Raw genomic sequence first — 24,462 nt, forward strand, 5'->3', positions numbered from 1 at the left:
ACCTCCCTACATATCGGAAGGGTAGTGAGGGTGGGGATTCTTAAGGTGGTATATAACCACTGAAAAATTGTGTGAATAATTTTGCTTTTTTTTTTTAAAATAACTACAAAAGTTATGTATATTATAGGGGCAAATAATCCAATTACTTCACTGAAATTTCAGTGATTCAAGACAAGTGGTTCATTATATATAATGTTAAAAATGAGGTACATTCTCTTATCATAAATAACATTAAACATACCGCTTATCTTGAGTCACAAATAAATGTTATTATTTTTTGAGAAAAATGCAAAAATAGTCACAAATTTATCATGGGGTGTAGTGCCACCTTAAGTCTTTCTTAATAAATATTATTTTTGTATGAGCTTTTGGGAGACACATGTAAAATGGATTCTTTTGTAAGTGCATGGTGGGGTTCATGATTTGATTGGGCTAATAGACCTGTCATTCAGTGATTTCAAATTTCTTTGTCATAAACTTGTTTACTTGTTCCTTTTGTTTTGTTTACTTTTAGCAATCACTAATAATTGACAAATAATATGCATAAAAGAAAGCATATGTCAATTATTATTAGGCCAAGAAATTGTTTGCTTGTCCTCATCTGACCGACCCAATAATCTGGAAGATATGGAAAAAGTGTTTTGTTTTCGTTTTACCAAATAAATTTTTGGAAATTCCAGAAAAAGTTTTTTTCCCATCCCATTTTGACATCCAGAAAGTTTTTTAACAGTTTCTTCAATCTAATCTTGACACTTAAAAGTAAAAACAGTTTTAAAAGATGAGTGAAATGGTATTCAGTAAAGAAATATCCCAATTCACACCTCTCACTAGGCCTATTTTATTATTGCAAATTAGGCCTATATGTTAAAGAATATTTTTTTAAATCAAACAATTTCTTTTTGTTGGCCCTATTTTGCACCATAGCAATGTTTTCATGTTGTGTATCACAACAGTATTTTTAGTGATTTAAAATGTAAAATAATGATTGTATCAAGAATGCCCAAGAATCAATCCAACAAAGGTCTGTAAGTGTAACACAAACCTGTCATAGGGCCTAATGTCAATTTTATTTACTTCAAGTCACATGTTCTTTTTGTTTACCTTTAGCAATCAATGAATAATAATATGGACAAAGCCTTTATTGAGCTATCGCTGAAAGTACTGCCATTTCCTTAAGTGGATCAATATCCTGTGTCATAACTTAATTATTGGAAATTGCTGCTTGCTGAATTTGATTGAATGCTGGATGGAACTTGACTGCATGCATGAAGTGTTCACCAAGTGATGGGGAAGAGGTTTTCAAAATTTGTGAGCAGGATGTGAAAACAAAACAAAAGAAAGAGACAAACATGAATTTCATGAAACCTTTTAAATCTTAAAAATACGACATTTTATGAATTGGTTATCAGAAAAATAAATATAGAATGATTCACAGTGGCAGGATGAAAAAAAAAAGAATGAAAGAAAACAAAACTTAACCAAAAAGACAATTAAAAGCCTTTGAAATCTCAAGATGCAAGAATGCTTACATTTTAATTGTCATCGAAAGATTTTTTAATTTGGGGGGTCAATGAAGTTTTCTCCAAGGCTCGAAACGCTGGGGGTGCAGGAGTGAAGTATATGACTTTATGACTTTTGTCTTAAACTATTGGGGGCCTGAGGTACTTGGCCCCATCAAATAGGGTGCCACCCCCCTCCACCATCCCAGAGCCACTGATCTGTTATGAAGAAAAATAAGTCCTCAGGACATTGCTTGGCCAGTTTAAACAGGAACCAAGGAATCTTAAAATAGTTATCTATATAATAATACGCTATTCTCTGTCTGTAGATCTGTTTGTCTGTCTGTCTGTGACTGCTAATGTGAGGCCGCCGTGGGTCATACGGGGCTCAAACTTGGTGGGTGGGTGCAGCTTGGTATGAGACAGAACGAGTTTATATTTTTAAGGTCAAAGGTCAAGGACGGGGTCAAGTTCAAATTGAAGTCAAATTTCAAATACTTTAAATGGCAAATCTAGACATGCCATTGTGTTGACCTTGGACTATCAAACAAAAGTTTCCACGGTGACCTTTTCGTCAGACCAACGGTTAAGAGGTCAAAGGTCAAGAAAGGTAAAAATTTCAAACTGCCCCTATGAAGCTCAAACTTGGTGGGTGGATGGAACTTGGACTAACAAACAAAAGTTTCCACGGTGACCTTTTCATCATACCTACGGTTAAGAGGTCATAGGTCAAGAAAGGTAACAAATTCAAATTGCTCCTATGGAGCTCAAACTTGGTGGGTGGGCGGACCTTGGACTAACAAACAAAAGTTTCCACCGTGACCTTTTCGTCATATCTACGGTTAAGAGGTCATAGGTCAAGAAAGATAACAATTTCAAATTGCCCCTATGGAGCTCAAACTTGGTGGGTGGGTGGACCTTGGACTAACAAACAAAAGTTTCCACGGTGACCTTTTCGTCATACCTACGGTTAAGAGGTCATACGTCAAGAAAGGTAATAATTTCAAATTGCTCCCATTGAGCTCAAACTTGGTGGGTGGGTGGACCTTGGACTAACAAACAAAACTTTCCACGGTGATCTTTTCGTTAGACCTACGGTTAAGAGGTCATAGGTCAAGAAATGTCAAATTTTTCAATTGTCCCTCTGGATCTCAAACGTCGTAGGTGGGTGGACCTTGGACTAACAAACAAAAGTTTCCACGGTGACCTTTTCGTCATACCTACGGTTAAGAGGTCATAGGGCAAGAAAGGTAATAATTTCAAATTGCTCCCATTGAGCTCAAACTTGGTGGTTGGGTGGACCTTGGACTAACAAACAAAAGTTTCCACGGTGATCTTTTCTTCAGACCTACGGTTAAGAGGTCAAAGGTCAAAAAGGTAAAAATTTCAAATTGCCTATGGAGCTCATACTTGGTGGGTAGGTGGAAATTGGACTAACAAACAAAAGTTCCATTGTGACCTTTTTGTCGACCTACGGTTGAGAGGTCATAGGTCAAAAAACAAAGATTTCACATTGCTTATGGAGCTCAAACTTGGTCGGTGTGTGTAACTTTGGCCAAGGAAGACCAGGTTTGAGATCTGCAAAAGCCAATAACTATCACAGCCGAGAACCGCGAAATACGGGTAACCGCCTAGTATTTTTATATTTTTATTACTGGTAACAAAGAAAGAAGTCACACATTTTGATCTGTGAGGGCCGGGGGCATAAAACACCTTCGACCATAAGATCACAGGTATAGACCCTAGATCCCCCAGTCACAACAGTAAAAACTTGACAATATAATACATTGTAAAATATGCCCATTTTTCTGCCCTGGGGCATCAGTCTCTCTCGCAGTCTCTATTTATAGAAAAACCACTAGACCGAGGCAAGGTGGATAATGATGATTGAGGATAGGGTACATCCTGGGCCAGGATCTAAAGGTACAGACAGATTTTAGATAAAGGAGAAGTTCTATTTTCACTCTGACAACTCCATGGTTGCCAACAGTTTGAAGCCAGAATTGCAGGTCAAATAGTTAAAAAGTCACCTGATTTGTCTCTTTAACCCTAACACTGAACACTGCCTTTATGATTAGGAGTTAAAGAAGAAACAAAAAAGGAGAGAAGATGAACAAAGAAGTCACTTGGTACCCCTGCGATTCGAACCTTAGATCCCTTACATGCATGCGAAGCACAGGATCACAGACCAGCAGCAAATGATCAAAAGTCATCATGGGGGAAAGTTGTCAAAAGTCCGCACCCAATCGGGCAACCAAATTACAGGTTTGGCAACTCTTACAACACCAGTCATGAGACCAGAATGTTACTATTTTAATACAGACCTTTAATTATTGGGTCAAACTTAACTGTTCACTAACACAGTCATTGCAGTGTATCATGTACATACCGGTATCCAGTAGTCTTGATGATTTGAATGTTCTTATTTTTAATGTCAAAACAGTGATGTAATTATGTAATGCCCTGTCATGGGAGGGATGGTGGTAAACTTGATGAGCAAGGCAAAGTTGAGATTTTTTCTTCTCATTGTGAAAAAAAAAATGCAATTTTGTGCAACTGCCGCAACTTTGGCATATCAGCAGCGCGGAGGGTATCTGGGGATGCCTGAGAGCTGGAGGTGATCCCCTCAGAAGTTGGATTTTTTTTTTCAAAATGGAAGCCAAATGAAGGTTTCATTGACCATTTATGAGCAAATGAGTCTTTTTGTTAAAGATAACATGAGCAATTGTGTGAAATTTAGTCCCAGGATTTAATGAGATTATATGTAAAGCTAGAGATTTGGATGGCTTTGCCGAAAACAGGAAAGCGAGTGAGGATTGACCACCCTGGGACGGAGCACTCTCATGGAAGGGTACCATGAGGAGAGCATTTAATGCAAAGATATAAACTATTCTGAGAATTCTGATGTAAATATTCTGTAAATTTGCTAAATAATTAAATATGCAGCTGACAGATGTTTGTTGTTGTTTTTCCATTTTTAAACTCATGACTAATCTGATAATAACAACAACAAAAGTGCATCTTACTAAGAAGTTTGAAGATGACGACGGCATTTTCACACCGTTCAGATCAACATGGCTCACACTGCATCCTGTGATAAGCCTAACCATACATGTCTTAACTTGCAATGGACAGACATTCAGGAAAAAATAACCTAAGTAACAGGGATAATTATGGATTAAGGTTATAGCCCTTGTCAATCATCAGTGTTGCCAAAACTTTTCAGCGCCAAGGCGCGGCACATCGACTCGCCAGGCCGCGATAAAGGATTCTCAAGTAGCCCAATTTTTAAGCTTAAAAAAAACTTATCAATAAATGGTTGCCAAACCCATTGTAGTCGCAATTTGGAGCTTCAGAGACCCAAAACCTAATATAAATCAGCTAAATTGAAAGGCAAATACATCAAATTACTGCTGCGGCTGACACTGGCAAAAGTAACCCAATTTAAGGCAAGTAGCTGCATGTCACTGTCAATCATGGCCAAATAACAGGTACAAATGGTTTCCTGGGGATGTGTCCACTTTCTATAGAGTGTCCCAGGAAGAAATGGATTGATTTTTGATATATTGACCACAGACCATTTTTAGCTGAGTCCATATGTTTATTGATTTGATATCTTTACAAAATGTTCTGACTCACAAAATGTATCAAATGTTTATGAGTTTATTTATGAATTATTCCTGGAAAGTAATTCAAAGTACTTAAGCATAACACAAAACATCTGTCAACTTAACATGGGAAAGGCATAAGTAAGCTATTCCCATTGAAATCCATACACCCCCTGAGGAAGACATGGCTTTAATCTACCACACAGTGGGTGTACAATTAGAGTGACACATTCAAACATTCCTTGTGTGGAAGATTTTAGGGTCATGTCTTCCATAGGGTGTATGGATTTCAACTGGAATAGCCCAGATTTGAAGGCAAACAAAAAGAGCATATGATCTTTCGGAGCAGTGGCTTAAAAAAGTAAGTGTTGCAGCTGAGACAAAAACACCCGTACTCAATGGATTTTTTTTGTCTTAAGACTGCAACACAGCCAAAACAAAAGAAATCAATACATTATATAGCTAACTTTATTGGGCCAACCAGTAATTATGTAGAGGTCCCCACACATTGTATTCTTTTGTAAGAAAATTTCAAAACAAATTGTGAATTTGACTTTTATGCCATCACTTGCTCACACATGCTCATGCTTCAAATAAACATTATGAAGTCAACTTTTAATTGTGTTACACTGCTAAAGTCGAGTTTGGAGTTTAGTTTGAATTCAACAAAAGTTACTCAGGGTTGTCATTAGAAGTCGACTTCTGGAGTCGAGTTCAAAATGCGGTGACCCTGTTTACACACAAATGAAGTCAGGTTCAAATTTGAGTTAAGTTGACTTCAGGCACTGTGGGTCGAAGTAGTTTATACCTGATAAGTGGACATACAGCTCAAGTTAAACTAAAACTTGTTTTCTTCACGGTATATTGACATAGCCATTTCTAGCTTGAAGCCCTATTTACCATGTTTAAGACCACATAATTATCTCACAGTACAATTTTTGAATTATACAAGCAAATTTGTCTTCAGTACAATTTTATTTTTCACAAAGCAATTCACATCTTCATACTGAATTCAAGCACATGCGCCACGTACACTGGACTAAAGTCATAATCAATTTGATCAAAGTTATAACTTATAATCAATGTAAGACGAGTGTTAGCCCTTTAAGGGGTACTACACCCCTGGCCAATTTTGTGCCTATTTTTGCATTTTTCACAAAAATTATAGTGCATTGATGACAAGTAAGATATGTATATTATAGGTGCAAGGACTACAACTACTGCACTGGAAATTTTATTTCAGCACAGACAACAGTTATGGAGTTACAGTAAAAAATGAGGGAAGACCAATATTTGATCAATAAATCAATAACTACTTGCCTTGAGTTGCTGAATTTTCAGTGCAGTAGTTGTAATCCTTGCCCTATAATATACATATCTTACTTGTCACCAATGCACTATAATTTTTGAGATAAATGCAAAAATAGGCACAAAATTGGCCAGGGGTGTAGTACCCCCCTTAACTGCAGTGTATTATGTTACATGAAGTGAGCCAAAGAAGCTAGAACTTGCTTATATATTTCCATAGGTCTTGTCATTCTTCAGAACAAAACGTTTTGATATTTTCCCTTTTGAGAAAAATCATGCACATGGGGCTTTGATATTTTCTTCATAGAACCCATATTTTTCCTCTTGAGTGTCATCTTTAATTGTCTCAATATTGTAGTGCAAACACTGCTATATATCATGCTCCCACCAGACTCGACCTAGTTGTGTCATAGATATAAACAGGTAAAAGTTGTTATCAATGATAATTCAAAAAGTCATAATCACTTATCAGTTTTAATTCTAATGGCGACTTAGGTCATCCATCGTTCATTTCAAGCGATTTCAAGTGTCATATTTAATTACAACTTTTCAGTAATGTAAATTAACTTCTTGCTCGATTTTGTGTTTGCAAACTGCATGTGATACGTGACCTGTGGCTGTTCCACTTCCGACCAGTTATCACTGGCACCAGGCTAGAGTAACCGACTTTTCTGAATGCAATTCGGATTTGAATTAAGTGTAAACGCCTGTCGCACAACATAATATGCTACCCGGACGGATGTAACACAACTTTATATCATAACAACTTTTGCCCAGGGTGAAAATGGTAATACTAATAGATTTCCTTTCTTCAGTTACTGTTAATTTTCGTGCATGCAAATTTTCACACTTTACTGATTTTAAACTATACATTAAATTTGCGATTTTGACTTCTAAATACATGCAGCTACAGGTACATGCATAAAAGAAAATATTCACACCTTTTAATTTTCGCGGTAGATGAGTTGATCATGAAAATCATGAAAATTAATGTTCCGCAAAAATTACCACCTTAATTCAGTAAGTGATAGGTGAAGAGGAAACTGTTGTACGTGCTATGTGCTAACTAGGTTTCATTTACACTCTTGACTAAGAACCAATCAAATTGGACTCTTCCAGTTGAAATCCATACACCCCTTATGGAAGACATTACTTTATCTTCCACACAGGGAGCGTGAACTTTAAATGGGGTTACTTGAATGGGTGACTCCATTTGAAATCTACACCCCTTGTGTAATGTCTTCCCATATGGAAGACATAACTTTTTCATACAGGGAGTGTAAATTTCAAATTGGATTACCTGAATGGGTGACTCCCTTTGAAAACCTCACCTCATGCGTGTGAGATTATTAGGTAATGTTTTTCATTAGGGGTGTATGGATTTCAACTGGAATAACCCATCAAAGTATATAGTTTAATAGACACAATGTGATCTAATTTTGCACAAACATCACAGATTTGAAAGGATGCCAAGCCAATAATATAAGGTTACGCTAGATGTAGGTCTAATAGTAATATACCCCGTGAACTCGGCTTGTTTCGAACAAATTTCTAAAAAAAAGTTGCCAATGATAAAGTGTGTTACTATCAAACACTTCCAATGTTTATTAACATGTTTTACTCACAAATCTAGTTTCTAGTGCTGACTCCAACCGTGTCCCATATCAAAAAGTATGAAACAGGAACAAATAAGTTAAGTTTTTTTTAGCCAAAGAGAATTTTCAACACATCCAATTGACCAATTCATTTTGTACAGTGTAGCAGTTATGGTTTTATGCCCTCAAAATAATTATGCATTACATTTCCATTGTGAAATAGCAGCCACCTACAGTGATAGTGCACATAAAGGGAGCCCTCTATCTTTAAAATGCAATTTGTAATTCCCAGCCATTTATAATGTTGCCAGTGGTGCTATTACTTTTTTCACATGTACATTGTAATTCACACCACTCTAGCAGAAAAGATATCTTAATTCACTTCCCAGAATCAGGGTTGTTTTCCCGTGTTTTTCACTCCTGAGCTTGCAGAAAATCCAAATACATGGGGTGAAAATTAAATCTCGGGGGTGAAAAATATTTTGCAGAATGTAGTCAGGGGTTGGAGTAAAGTCCAAAAGTAGAGGGTCAGAGTTCACCCCCAAGCTTGCACATTCCCACTATATGGAGGGTGAAAAATTAATATTTGTTAAATTTAGGGGGTCATTCACCCCCGATCGGGATTAATGCTACCCCTGCCCAGAATCCTTTGCAACATGATATATCACCTAATTTCATCAATTGCAGACACTTTGTATATGTTCCCTTTATTGTTTTCATTTTGAGACTAGACTGGCTAAACATGGGTCGATAGTCAAGAAATAAACACATTCTGCAAATTCTAGATGTGCTCTGCTCAGTGCTCATAGAGGTACATTTCATCACTATCGACCCCAGGATCGACCCATGTTGCACCTGATAGCAAATCAGTACAGAAAATTGAAATGGGAGAAATGCATTGTGGGAAGTGTAAAATATCTTCTTTACCTCTTTCGAATCAAAAGAAATAAAGGAACTGCTGGCCAATTGCAAAGACTCATAACATATCATGCATTGATGTTGAATCATTAGCATGGTGTGCACGCAGGTGAGCGAAGCACCAACACTAGTTGTGCTGTGTGTAATATGTGTAATAATTGCATGACTGGTGCATGTTTATATGAATTTAAGCATGTATATTGACACATTGAGAAGAAAAACCTGCCAATTATAAGCCGAACAAAATATAGCTAGATCACTGGACCTATCGCTGTGCACTAAATACTGAAGACATCATAAATATATTTTATGTTTTACATAATTTATTCTATTAAAATAGACAAATAACTCTGCGACATAAAGTCACTCCCCCTGTGGAAAATTTTGGAAATATCAAAATGAAATTACCATGTTTTCAAACCAACTCCATTTGAAACTCGCCTTCTATCTGCAAACCTTTGAAGATTCAGATTCAATCTTTCTCACAGGGTGCACAAAATTCAATGGAACATTCCATTTGAAATTCATACTCCCCCTGTGGAAGATATTCACCTATAAAGTCATTTATAGGTGAAGTGTCAATTTTAAATGGAAGAGGCCCTTAATAGAACTTTCTGCTAGTTCAACTGAGTAATACATAAGCACACACCATTCAATTTACAGATGAATTTTTAGACTGCAAATTGCAATCATTCACCTGGTTACAAAAATCCAGGCACTTACGCAAGTTTTTACACAATGGACATTTCCAGTTGAAATCAATACACCCTCTATGAAAGACATTACCTTATCCCATACAGGGAGTGTAGATTTCAAATAGAATCACCTACATGTATTCAGGTAACCCCATTTGAAATCCTTACTCCCTGGATGAAAGATAAAAGTCATGTCTTCCATAGGGAGTGTGTGGATTTCAAATAGAATATAGCCAACTACATTTTGGTAAGCATGAATAAAAGTAAATAAAAAATCTTGACTTTTGACAATTCCAAGCATGCTACAATCCCACACCTCTAAGTGCTGGGGTGTGTTGTAGTGTATAAAAGCAGTAAAAATTTAATTTTTATGAACATAGCATGACGAACGCCTGCATGCTCTGCCAGGCAAACATACACACCTGCGTGAGTGAATCCAACTCACTCCGATTGGCTGGTATTTCCAATGTGTTTTGATTGATTCACGGTCGGATCGCTACAGCTGTGTTCATTCAAATGATAAATTTGTACTATATGTAGCGGTCCGACAATTACGCAATTTGGAGGGGAAAAAACACCTTGATTTTGTAAAAAAAAGCTTAAAAATGGTTAGGCATGTAATTATGAATTTCATCCCTTCACATAAGATTATGCAGTGACCACAAATTAACAACTTTTGTGGATACAACATTGAAAGTTGTTTGTAATTTTTTCAATGTTTTAAAATCAAGACAAATGATCGTTAACACTTGGCTTCATAATAAATGAGTTTTTATTTAAATTTGAAAAACTGAATAGTATATAATGCTGTTCAATTGCACTTGGAATTGCATGCCTCAAAAGACTTTTCATGCTTCTTGCTACAAAAAAAATTAACCATACATGTACTTGAACAAATTTTAATCTTTACCCAGAGCAGCCAGCTCAAAGAAAAAAAAACCAGTGCATCTGGCCTGATTCAAACTATAGACCACTTGACATCACTGTTTATCAACAAAGGCGAGGGACTTGTCTATCGATATGCTTGAACGAGCCACTACACTGATCAATGGCTTTCTTGTACTGTATGAAATGTGGCGGGCGATTTAAAATGCACGTGCCCTTAGCAGACTATGATGCGCACGCACACTGCAGGGCAAAGAACAATGTAAATTGTCATAATGCGCACGCATACTGCCGGGCAATGACGTCACATGCCAAGTGGTCTATAGAGCGTCATGTTTTTTTTTCCTTTCTTTTTTCAACGTTTATGTGCGCTGGCTGCTCTAGGTAAAGATTAAAATTTGTTCATCCTATCAACCCAGAGAACTAAGTATATAATTCTCATCCCAATGTGACTTGTATATTTCTTATAAAAATATACAGTTCTGATTTGACGAACATTATTCAAACCTATAGATTTCAATCTTCCGCTCTTCTCCAGTGTGCCTCTGTGGCTTAATTGGTTAGAGCATCATGCTAGTAATACAAAGGTCACTGGTTCGAATCCGGCCAGATGCACTGGTTTTTTTTTGGGTAAAGATTAAAATTTGTCCATCCTATCAACCCAGAAAACTAAGTATATAATTCTCATTACTGTACTTCTCACCAGCCTCACAGGGCTATTCCAGTTGAAATTAATACACCTCCTATGGAAGACATGACTGTATTCTACCACACAGGGAGTGTGGACTTTGAATGGGGTTACCTAACAGGTGACTCTTATTTGAAATAGATCTACACACCTTGTCTGGGAGATTCATAGGACATGTCTATAAGGGGGTGTATGGATTTCAACTGGAATATAATAGCACCATGTTTAAATTTATGCAAGCTACATATTTGAACCAACATGATTACATTTAATTTTACTTCAATTTTGACAACCAATCTATTACACACAATAAAATTGATAAATTGATACGAACAATGAGAATTGTGTTTTTAATCAAGTTGTAATATGTTGTATACAATGATTTCATACACTCATAGTTAGAACCACATTATAGCCAATTAGAAAGTCTGTTAGAAAAATATGTGGAGTGCACAAATATTAATTGTATAATTGCACTCACACACAGTTTTGTATACCATACATATTGCGGGATCAATTTATTTTTTAAGGTGGGTGCATTGATATTGGTCAAATTTTCCAACATTTCAAGTATTTTTTTTTGCTATAAAAACAACAGAAATTGCAGAAATTCTTTGCCGTGTATGAAAAAAATGTTTATAAATGCACTGAAATCCCTTGATGCTTGAGAGATTGGACACAATAATGCACTTGCGCTGAATGTTAATGCATGCATTTTTGAGTCTCTCAACAAGTGATACGCATTTATTAACCTAAAAATCACAACAAATTTAATCAGAGCCCTCGTGATATGATAAAATCCAATCTAGTGACTAGGACACAAACCCCACTGATCACTTACAAAATACTACTGAAAATGTTGAATAATTTGACCAATATCAATGCACCCGGCCCACCTTTAAAAAAATCAATAAAAAGTGAACACAAAGCACTTAGTACATGAAACTGTGCACAAGTACAATAACAATATTAATATTTGTGCACTACACATGTTTTGCTAATGGCTTTGCTGATTGGCTATGTGGTTCTAGGTTAATAATTGCGTATCACAAAATAATGCACAGGTGCTGTGATGTTGATGCGTCCAAGCCCCACAGGGGGGTGCATTAGATGCATTAACATCTCAGTGCAAGTGCATTATTTTGTACAATTTCTCGAGCAACAAATGATATGCATTTAATATAAACCTATTTCATACACACAAAAAATACCATGATTTTTGCTATTTTTATAACAAAATGTTCACTAAAAATGCTGGAAAATACAAGAAATGTAAATTCATCAACCCGCAAGAAAAATGAACGCGTCCGACTGCACTGCGCATAGTACACAGAGTGTACATCCAGGCAATTATACACAATTAATGCATGGTTTGCATTTTTCTAACATTTGCTCTGATTGGTTCTCGCTTTCTTTTACTATCATGAAAGTCAAACTACACATTTAACATGCAAAGAATGCTGCATTTCAAAATAGAAACTGTAGAAATAATTTTGCAGCCAGTAAATCTTAATGCCAAGATATTTTTTTCTGTAATTAAATTTTTACTTTTGACCAAATCAAGAGGGCACTTGGACAAAAGTTGGAAAACTCCTCAGAAGGTGCTTACAGAAGAGGCACTAATTAGGTTCCATTGTCAAATGTTCAGCACGAAGGGTATTCGCTGCCGTAGTGCATGTTAGTAACCAGTGGTTCTGGTTCAAGCCCAGACTCATACACTTGTTCTGAATTTTGATATGCCATAGGCTTTGTGTTGTGATCATTTCAATCAAACAAAAAAGCATGAGCCAGTTGACATAGCAATGGTCATATTCTAACGTGCATACACCAGCGAATACTAGAATTATTCCCCAACTTGCGTATTTTAGTGTACCATCATAACAGGATGGAGTACTGAATGTTATAAAAAATATATGTTTCCAATTTCAGACAATCTCAGACACAATGGTGCATAATCAGTTTCCACAAATATTTTTTGGACAGTCAGTCATACGTCGATCAACAGTTGCACTGAATTAAGAGTGTACCATTAACCTTGACATTAGGGGTAGCACGGTGGTGCAGATGTCTAGAATTTCAACTCATCATACGTAGCTTGAGGTCATGTGTTTGAATCCCTGCGGCGTCAACGTGTTGTGTGTTTAGTCAAGGTTCTTCACTCCATTGCGTCTCCCCACCCAAAATGGGTATCAGATTTATTCAATGCAGGGAAGGTAACAGACTCCCTGTGGAGGAGGTATAGCGATCACCTCACAGCAAAATTACATGGAAGAGTCTGGCCCAAGTCGCTTCGAAGAGAGATTGGCACTCCGACCTGTGAACACAAGTTTGTCCCCTTTACCAGTTACCATTAAGCTGGAGTACAAAGCAATTCTTAAATAGTTGCATTGAATATAGGGCCTTAAGTCAGTTGCACTGACTGACTGAGAACACCTGCTTACATATTACTGTCATGCATCAGTAAAGAACATCTTCATCTGTACATTTTAAGCAGACACTAGGCTCATCTATCAAGGCACAGTTCTTTAACCCTAATACATTTGTACATTCATTGAATGACCTTTGAAAATTTGAGTACAAAAACTCATACTCTGCAACTTGAGGCCACATTTTGCACTATGATTGTTCAATTAAGGTTATTGAACTATGCCACAAAGAATGAGGCCACTCATCCTATGGTATGTTATTCATCTGTTGTCCTCTAGTGTGTCTATTACTTAACTGTAGTAACCTCTTGCTGAGATCTTCTGAGTGTCTTCTGAGGTACAGGATCATGTCTGCTTGTCGCTCAAGAAGATTGTCTAAATAGGAGACCTCTCTGTATTATTAATAATTAATAAAACACAACAAAATAAATAGATAGTCAGAATGGTCAGATAAGAATCGCAAATATGGGATTCTATGCTTGAATACAGTGTACATTTGTTTCATTGCAAAGGGAAAGAAAGCAGTAAAGCTGCCCCTCTCCACACACACACCCCCACACCACGGTCAGTCAGTTTGAATTTCTCGGTCAGGGGAATTGTGCACCTATGTTTTGCACAGGTTATGTTGCCCGCCAACATGCATATCCTATTCATGGGTTCCGCTGCCCACCAACGTGCATATACTTATATGTGTTGGAGAGATGTGAAATAAAACACAAGATCCATTACTCTGTTGACCCCCAATGTGCACCAGAAGATTGGGTCAGTTGAGGAGAGAAGTTGTGGAAAATAATTGGTTGGGCAAAACTAAAAAGGAAATTGGTCTTTCATTTGAAGTCGGTAAAAATCTTATAAAAATCGTAAAAAACTTCTTGTTTATAAACACTGCAAAAATGGGAGAACTGGTGCAGAACCTCAAGTGTTGGCTGTGTATATTAGTTCACTCATATACTACTTTACCAATGAGCAATTGTTGCACTTGAAATCTACACCCCCTGTGTAGGAGATTAAGGACATGAATTCCATAGGGGGTGTATGGATTTCATCTGGAATAGCCCATTAATTATATTATAGTCTACTTACTTGAAACCAATTTGTGGATAGTTTGTTACTGGTCTGGATACCATATGGAACTTCTCTTCTACTTCAATATCAGGTGGCAAGCCTTCTTTGTTGAATTGATACACTAAATCTGTAACAAAATAACCAAGAAGTACAAGATGAACATTTGTGGAAAACATTCAAGGCGATGCTTTCTGAAATGTTTCTTTTTCTTGCGGGTTAATAATGCAATGATATGTGCTTGAACAAGGATGGGGCAGATAAAAATGGCCGCTAGCACTGAACTAGATTAAGTCGGCCACAACTGGTCCAATTTGGTGTGGCACTTATGAACTTCCTACTGTAACCAGAGCTGGCACAGTTCTGGCCAGACTTATGTGTTACCCAGTGTGGGTACTCACTTTATCTGACCCACATGTTGTGAGTGACATTCTCACACAAGCAAAACATTAAAATACCAATTGATCAATTATACAGGTGGGTCAGAAAAAAGTGGCTTGATGCGGCCCATTGCAAAGTGCCTTCTTTAGCCAAGTCGAAGTGTCACTTTGGATGGGCTCTATTTGGGATTTTTTTCATCTGGTCCAGTCCACGCTACCATACGTTGCCCAGCACTGGCATAATACTGGGCCACATCAGCAAAGCTCCCTGTATACAAGCACATGCAGTGCTCAAAATATATATGGTTTCACTTTCTTTCCCAGACTCTGTTTGCATAATTAGACAATTATCAAGTATGCTATTCTTATCCATAATATGAGACATACTGAAACTAAAACAAGTAATACTAAAGATGTGAATGAAAAGATATCTTACACTTCCCATAGTGCATTTCTCACATTTTAATTTACTGATCTGCTATCTCGTGTAACGTGGGTCGATAGTGATGAAATGTACCTCAATGAACAGAGCAGTCCTGATCTTGTTCATTTCTTGACTATATAGACCTATGTTAAGCCAGTCTATTCTCAAAATGAAAACAAAAGGAACTTATAAATAGTAATAGGAATCGTTGAATAGATTCATCAGGTTTGTTCAGTAAATAAACATTTTGCATTTTTTGCTTTTTGAAACCAAGTGAAATTTTACTCACTACACTATTTCGTCCTACACGTCATTTCGTCCAAAATCAGTCATACCTGATGAAGTCCTCTGACGTGTAGGACGAAAAATTGTAGTGAGTAAAATTTCACTTGGTTTCGAAAAGCAAAAAATCCAAAATGTTTAGTAATAGGAATGTAATTTGATGAAATGAGGTGATATATCATGTTGCAAAGGATTCTGGGAAGGGTAAGATATTTTCTCTGAACCAATGCTATCTCGTTACAAAATGAAATTTGCACTTCTGGGTTATTTTATACTTTGTACCGTTTTTAATTACCATGTGTACATAACTCAACAAAAGGATCCCTAAACCAAGTGCTGTGTTGAAATCATTTGAATTTTCTGTGTCAGCAATTTGTGAACAAAACCTCAAAACCAGGAAGCACAACTTTTCCTTTCTGAGATGACAATGCTAATGTTTGTTTTATATGCATATCTCCACTTTTCATGAATTTCAGCTTTTTTTAATACTTTGGCAACAGTCTTGTAAAGCAAAAACTTACTTATTTTGCTATTATCTTTGCCTGGTGCAATGCAAAACAATCCTGAGGAAAATTGGGTCACTAGGTGGGAAAACCTCATACATGTGTGTATGTAATTCCAAACGGCAAATGCAAAACCTTGTGTAACAAGCGGGCCTGAGTTACATGAACCTCATTATGTCACAATTTTGTCAAAAACTGTTGAACATTAACAGGGATATGCACTGCATGAAGTCCCCTTATCCGATGTAAATGTAAATTCTTTGCTAACTTCAATACTTCATCATACTTACAAATATATCTGATGATACATGGAAGAGATGTCAGAACTTGTACTAAAAATATGATCTGGAAATAGTTTGACGGCCACATAATAGCCTTCCGTGATGGGTCTGTAAGATTGTGTGCATAGACTAGTACTGGTACTACCAATATGACAGCATTACCTGGAGAAAAAAGAAATAAAATAGGTACTAGTAAAAACAATGTGTACATACATGTACACATGGAAGAGATATGGCATTACAATATGATTTGGAAATAGTTTGACGGCCACATAATAACCTTCCGTGATGGGTCTGCAAGATTGTGTGCATAGACTAGTACTGGTACTACCAATATGACAGCATTACCTAGGGGGAAAAGGAATAAAATAGGTACTAGTGAAAACAATGTGTAATATACACAGAAGAGATATGGCATTTACGATTTGGAATAGTTTGATGGCCACATTCACACACCTTCCTTGATGGGTCTACAAGTTTGTGTGCATACACTAGTACTGGTACTATCAATATGACAGCATTACCTGAAGAAAGAAGGAATAAAATATGCAATTTAGGTTACACATGGAAGATATACATACACATTTATATCCAAACATTTGAACAACAAATATGATTTGAAAATGGTTTGATTATTGTTCAATTTGGGGCTTTTATTCATAAAACAAAATGCTGGAGGCCCATTATTGTAGTCCCCATATCAGCAACCCAAATAATCAATTTTGTTTTTAAATTGAGTACATGTACCCGATTGTTTGCAAACATCACTCTTCTGATTTTGCTCACGATTATCAAGAAAACACCCGTCTGGGACATGTGTTTAGTGCAGACTTATTGATGAAACTGTGTTAACTCCAAATTTTACTTCCTGGAATCAACAACAATGACCACCATGAACGGTCAAGTGAATGTTGTAGCAGTGCATGTTGGTGCAAAAATTGCAGTTTATATACGTGAAAATGTGTGGCTTTTGGATTTTAGATTATCTACACTAGTAATAAATATAATCTGTACAAAAAAATGGAGCGAACGGACATGTTTCACAAATATTTTGGGAGAATGAATTTGCAATTTGAACATGTTAAAGTTGAACTGCAGGAAAAAATATTTGGATTGTCTCGATTAAATCATTGTTTCTTTTTGATTGTGATAAGGAATTTTTTGTCAACAATCTTCTGGTTCTCATAGCAGATTTACTATCACACCATTATATCGACTGCTCAGTGCCAGAATTGGGTAAGTGCAATAGCTGCCATGTGTAGGTGAGTACAACATACTGTGTGTAAATTGCCAAATGTTCACAGAGCAGCTATTGCACTTACCCACATCTGTCACTGAGCAGTCGATATGCACTACAATGTAGCCTTATTAAAGCCCAGACTCTCTAACTCTAATCTAAATAAAAAGGTAAACATTTTCTTACCAACAGAAAAGATAAAACCTGGAACCTCCTTGTAAACTCTTGTATCCCTGTAGAACTCCAGGTAGCCCAGACGTTGATGCCGGATGTGAAGGTATTGATACACAGCAGTAACTATGGTGATTGCAAACCATGCTGCTGCTTGAAGGCATACCATCACTAGCATGTTTGTCTCTTCTTTCTTTTGAAAATGTTTGTATTTGAAAGGTAGTATGACATAAGGAACCAAGAATGGCATTGTGGCGTATATAATCTGTAAAAGAATGTCAAACCATTTACTTTGGATTAAACAAAGTTTGAGTAACGATTTGCTGTAACAAAGCCACATTCTACTTTGTTCAACTTGTGACAGGCTACAATAATTCTTTTTTTGTTACTGCGCACAGCCTCTGTAAATCCCATAAGCCTTTGCCTCAGGGGTAGCATTAACCCCTGATTGGGGGTGAATGACCCCCTCAATTTAAAAAATATTAATTTTTCACCCTCCATATATTGGGAATGTGCAAGCTCGGGGATGAACTCTGACCCTCTAGTTTTGGACCTTACTCCTACCCCTGACTACACTGCAAATTATTTTTCACCCCCGAGATTTAATTTTCACCCCAGTAATTTGGGTTTTCTGCAAAGCTTGGGAGTGAAAAACATGGGAAAACAACCCCCGACTTTCGGGCCTTAATGCTACCCCTGCTTTGCCTTTCCTGAGATGTCATCATTTGACGTCACGCCGACTTGCAATGCGCATTAACTATGTTCGCTAAATGATGTGCAGTGGCGTAACTAGGGTTGGTAGCCCCGGGGCAAGAAACAAAATTGGTGCCCCTACCCCCGAGAATATCTTATTTTTTAAGTGAGGCCGATTTGGCGTCCCCTAGTGGTAGCGCTCGGGGCATATTGCCCCCCTAGTTACGCCATTGACGATGTGCGCATTGGCGTGACGTCAAATGAAGACATCTCAGTTCTACTCGCAAAGGCCTATGGGATTTACCGAAAAGGTCAATTCTATATAATGAGTGAATGTTATGAGTCTCACCTGCACCTGTAGCAGCTGAGCAAATTACAAATTCCTTTAAAAAAGGAATTAATGGGGCACCCAATATGAGAGAGCTGTGCTAAAACAGCTTGAAATGTAACCATTCGGATAACGTTTATTTCTTTAAAAGCAATTGTGGTCCAAGCATGTTATCCCATTAACCCATCAATTTGTACACAATGGACTATTCCAGTTGAAATCCATATACCCCTATATGGAAGACATGACCTTAATCTCCCACACAGGGGGTGCAGTATCACACTCCCTTTGTGCAGTATTCACGCTCCCTGTGTGGAAGATTAAGGTCATGCTTTCCAAAGGGTAAGGATTTCAAATGGAATAACCCGATAAACTTTCTAGTGGTCAGACATTCAAGCATGTTTTCCCCCATATATGGCACAAAATATACTTTCTAAATTCAGTGGTCAGAATTAATTCAAGCGAAATGCCACAATCTCACATTTGCATAAAATATAATTTCTTGTTGTCTGTCATTCGAGCATGCTGTTTGCCCCCCTCCTTCCCCCCGACCCCTTTGCATAAAAATTAAATTTCTAAGCTCTTTCTTAGTGGTGGAACATCCAAGCACATTCTCACATTTGTGCATACAATATGTTTTATCTTGTGGTCGGTCATTCAGGCATGCTGTTTTTGTCCCAATAACCCATCTCGACAAAATCTACTTTGACATGCTTGGTCATCAGAGAGCACAATATCATTATAGGCTTACCCTTTGTGGGCAATTAATTTGCTGTCATGAAGTTCTTCACCATGTTTTAAAGCCCACATATCTTACCAAAAATAGTGCCTCTACAACTGGCACAACAGCTATATCAGAATTGTCCAAGACTTACGAAGTTTAGCACTGTAGATCCGGTCATCCGATATGCTTTTCACAAAATTTATAGCTTCCTGTTCAGCTATCGGAATGGTCCAAGAATTGCGAAATGTAGCGCTACAGATTCGGTCATCCGATCACATTATACGCTTTGCACAAATGTAGCACTGTAGATACGGTTATCCCATGACATACGCTTTGCACAAAACTTGTGTTAAGAAAGTACCTTCATACCATTACCACCATTAACATATTTTTTGAAGTCCCCATATCTTACCAAAACTAGTGCTTCACCAACTGCTATTGGAATGGTTCTCAACTTCTGGAAATGTGGCTCTATCGAATCTGTTCTCAAATGCTCTGCTACCAGATGTTGTTCATCGTCTTCCGTGTTTAGTGCCGATTCATGGTCAAAAAAGTAGCCCTGGCATTGAAAAACAAAAAATAAACATTAGAGTTTGTGTGTGCTACTTATCACAATATAGACCAAGCAAGCTACTCCCAATTCCAGAAAAATTCACTTGATTTAAGGCTTCAGCCTTTTTATCCTTCTTGCATTAAACTTTTTTAGTCCTTTCACATTTCAAGGGCTGTGGATTAAAACTATGGTACTGGTAAGGCCAGCTATTTCTGATTTTGCGCAATGTACGTACTCTACATTCAAGGCTTCAACCTGGTGGTAACTAAAACTGTCTGTGTTCCTTTATGTAACCGTGGTGCTTACGCAAAAATCGGTTACTCACAATGTTACGCAAAAAGGACATGACAAAATTTGCCTTGGTTTTGATTTTCCTGATTGCTCGAAGTAAATGTGCAGTGGTTTTAAAACAAATATACTTACATTGTACCCACTATATATGGCTTTATAAAAAAAGGCAAGACAAATTGAACATTGAATTTGTAATTCAATGGTAGTGAGAAAAAACTTGGTTACGGTACTCACATTACGGTTATTACTCATTACAATCTGTCAGGTCCAATCGGGTTGGATCAATTGTGTTGCTTTCATAATATTGATTTAATCTAAACTATGTAGATATGAACAACCAAAAATAAACTGAAACCAAAATAAGCCCAAAAAATATTTTCAAGAAACAATTTAAGAACCAATTTCAGAATTTTGGTTACTCGCATTAGGCCCTTCACAATTGAGTCTTAGTTTCCTGTTTCATGGTTGAAAACAAGGGATGAGGCGACTTTTAATTATTAATTATTAATTATCTATTATTTTCTTTATTTTAAAACAAGTGGTCGCATCCTACATCAACCTGTTTTGATTGGAACATGCATTTAATTATTTTACAACTATGTTTAATTTTATACATAAGTAAGGGTACAGTTATGTTCTTTGTTTATTCATCATTATAGTTGATACAAGCAAAGTCAGAAAGTAGCAAATGGAAGTCATTAAAAGTTATTTTAAATTAGAAAATCCAAAATAAAAATAAAATCATTAAATATTTTGCAATTCTCTTCTTTGGACGCGCGCGGGAAACAGGAAACTAAGAATTAATTGTAAAGGGCCTTACGCAAAATAAAGAGGAATGTTTGTCTCAGTGACTCAAAGCTATATATTGAAAAATCCCAACTGCGTACATTTTTGGTTAAGAAATAGCAATTGGCTATTATAATGGTAATTGGGAATTCCCAAAATATGCAACATTTAAGGATGAAAATATGCAAGATGCTGGACTTAGAACCCGGACTTAGAAAATCCCACATGAAAAAATCTTTTTAATTTTTTAATACCCCGGTACTGAAAATCTGTGGTAAAAGAACATATAAACAAGGCCTATTCTTCATTGGTAGCACTTATCTGATTGTAAACATCATATATAATGTTGTGAAAAGATTAAATTTGCTTTCAATTTGCTTTCTGAATGATTAGATATTAAAATACAAGTAAAAAACATAATAAAAGCCAATAATTGAAAATTCCCAAAATTCCCAATATTCCCGGGCCCTTCAAAATTCCCGGAAACTTTCCGGGAAACTTTCCAAAATTCCCGGAAACTTTCCACCCCTTTACAACCCTATGCAAAGCCGAAGAAGATTGGATAGTTTTATTCCCAATTCGAATTCCTTCGCAAGGGCATGAGCCTATGAGGGTGCAGAATTAATTTTGTTTCAACCCAGTCTTAAATTAGCAAGCACAATACATGAATAAGGTGGGTACCAATTTTATATTCTGTCGGTCCGTGTCACATCACTTCCGGTTGATGATGTTCGAGTGAAAACAAGTCCCTGATTCGATTTTTGTTGATGATTTCTGTCATTGGTGTTATGTAAATTTCGATCGCAAATAGTCAGTGGAATCAAACAACCTTTCTAAGTCCTACTTAAGAGTGAAAGAAACTTACTTGATTTACCGTTTTATATACTGACAAACTTAAAATTAAATTCCATGGTCGAGTGTTGTTTTTTCCGAAATTGAATGCCACTCCAGCAACATCGCTATGTAGCCTCCTTCACAGCCGGTTTCTGTTGTTCACAACAAACCGTGCGCCACATGCAGTTTGGGCCCGAGACTAGATATAGCCCGGATGTTTGACCGACAGAATACCATTGACCAAATTTTGACCTGCGCAAATTGTTAAGTAATAAGTTTAATTTCCCTAACTGTAACTGTAGCTGAATGCATATTCATTGAATACATACGCGCTATATAGCGGCGCGCGTGACCGGTGGCCCGGATGTGCGATCTCGGGGTATTCAAGAAAACAAAGGAAATTCATCATTTTTTATGATGTTCCTTGTTATCTTTTGTCATTATTTTGATGAAATAAGAATCACAAAATGTTCTGGTATGTATGAACGGGGTTCATTCATATATTTTCATGACTAAACGGTTGTTTATGCCCGAGGGGCCGCTTAGTCATGAAAATATATGAATGAACCCCTAAGTCATACCTGTCGAATTCAACAGTTTGTTGATCATCATGATCATGGACCTGGTTTGAATACTTTATAGCGGATAAATTTAATTATATTCTTACCCCATGTGTACTTCTTCCAGAAGCTCCTGACTCCCGCTCAAGGCTCACCATCTTGGAAATGTATTTGATATAAAATTTACGCAATTTGCAACCTTTACGTTCACTTCCCCCTATTTCGAAACTGGAAATTGATGACTATACATCATCTAAACTGGCTTCTTCTTTAGATGAAAGAAGACCGTTTAGTTGAAGAAATTTGGTTAAGGGCGCATTACACCAAATCACTAATTTGATGTAATAAAATAATATCAGTATAATTTCGAATTCAACTAAATGCGTTCATAATGATCAAATAACATATTTTTATTTATCAAAAATCGTCGACTATGGCATAGTCTAGGCACGATTGGACAAAAAGTCCGGAAATCCCCGAGGTGTGCATACCGTAAAATGGGGTAACTTTGGGCACTTTTCAGAGTTTTTAAACCACTCCTTCCAAACAAAACCAATTCTATTTATAATTATCTCTTTTTATGACATTAGGGTTCCCTTCTACACCTTGAAGTTGAAAAAGATTTTTAAATAATTTTGTAAGGGTGCCCTAGGGGCCCGCCTAGGGGTTAAAAAATAGCCTGACCAAAGTTACCCCGCATTTGGGGCAACTTTGGCCAGAGTATTACATTCCATGAAGGAAAAAAAAAAAAAATTGATCTTCGCTGTTTTTTTGTTTTTTGGGGTTTCTTTTGTGACATTTGACCCCTTGCAAAATTAATCAAGCACACATCCATGCTCACAAATATCGATTTTTATTTTTTCTGAAAAAAATGTAAAAAAATGCTCATTTTTGGTCAAAAATCCCGAATTTTTCGTAAATTTTTAGGAAATTGGACATGAGCGACTATTATTTCTTCGAAATATATTTCGTAACAAATTGACACCAAATATGACTAAAAACAACATTGCTGTATACGAAAATATGACCATTTAAAAAAATATATTTGACCGACCAAAGTTATCCCGCTGACCGAAGTTACCCCATTTTACGGTACTATTTTCTTCAAAAGCCCATACACTGATAGGCCATTGTTGTAATTTAAAATTTGAAGATATTTTTGCGAAATGAATTAATCTGCAAGAAATATTTTGTACATAAACATTATGTAGCTAGAGGTATCCAGTGGTAGGCCTATAAAAATCTCAAGGGGGGGGGGGTGGGGCTGTGGATCACGAAATGCCCTTTTAATCCAAGGTTAATCCATTAGCCTATATGATTAAATTTGATGGATTTGAATTTCAATCTAAAGATTAAAAGATCATGGTGATCTAATTTAGATTAGTTCTATTATGAGAGTGTAGGCCTTTGTAGAACTTTTCGAATGACCCTCGTAGGTTAGGGGATTTTACAATATAAAACTGATATCCAAAATAATATATTCTTGTTTTTACCAAAATGTTGTAGGAGGCTAGCAACACTTTACAACTTCACACTAAAAAGCGGTTCTTTTAATTTTAGAAAATAAATTAAACATCGTTCTGGACTTTTGTATAGTCTATACTATACCTTCCTCGAGTCAGTAATCAGGTAATTTAGATATTGGTTTGTTTTTTATTGTATCTCTTTTTATTGTATTGTAATGATGATGAGAAGTATATAAAAGTATAGGCCTACATTTTTGGAAATGAA

The 24,462-nt window shown here is 36.7% G+C and overlaps 1 protein-coding gene across 1 annotated transcript; it reads right to left on the reverse strand.

Annotated features, from left to right (window-relative positions):
• Positions 1–13,169: 13,169 nt before the first annotated feature.
• On the reverse strand, positions 13,170–22,988 carry LOC140169065 (transmembrane protein 192-like). The gene is made up of 6 exons (XM_072192344.1): positions 22,839–22,988; positions 20,120–20,266; positions 17,978–18,227; positions 16,564–16,716; positions 14,706–14,814; positions 13,170–14,014 (listed from the first exon to the last, which is right to left on the reverse strand). Exons 1-6 carry the CDS (start codon positions 22,887–22,889, stop codon positions 13,870–13,872), a joined length of 855 nt encoding a protein of 284 aa, XP_072048445.1. The 5' UTR covers positions 22,890–22,988; the 3' UTR covers positions 13,170–13,869.
• Positions 22,989–24,462: the final 1,474 nt, after the last annotated feature.

This window comes from Amphiura filiformis, chromosome 14, assembly GCF_039555335.1.
Source record: "Amphiura filiformis chromosome 14, Afil_fr2py, whole genome shotgun sequence".
Taxonomy (NCBI): Eukaryota; Metazoa; Echinodermata; class Ophiuroidea; order Amphilepidida; family Amphiuridae; genus Amphiura; species Amphiura filiformis.

What these genes read in the sequence shown, in the direction of transcription:
- LOC140169065 (XM_072192344.1), bottom strand. Translation starts at nt 22,889, where the DNA reads ATGGTGAGCCTTGAGCGGGAGTCAGGAGCTTCTGGAAGAAGTACACAT. An exon ending in TTGGTGAAGCACTAGTTTTG is followed by an intron (nt 18,228 to 20,119) that starts GTAAGATATGGG and finishes ATTCTTTTACAG; the next exon opens with ATTATATACGCCACAATGCC. An exon ending in AGGTTTTATCTTTTCTGTTG is followed by an intron (nt 16,717 to 17,977) that starts GTAAGAAAATGT and finishes TTTTTTCTCCAG; the next exon opens with GTAATGCTGTCATATTGGTA.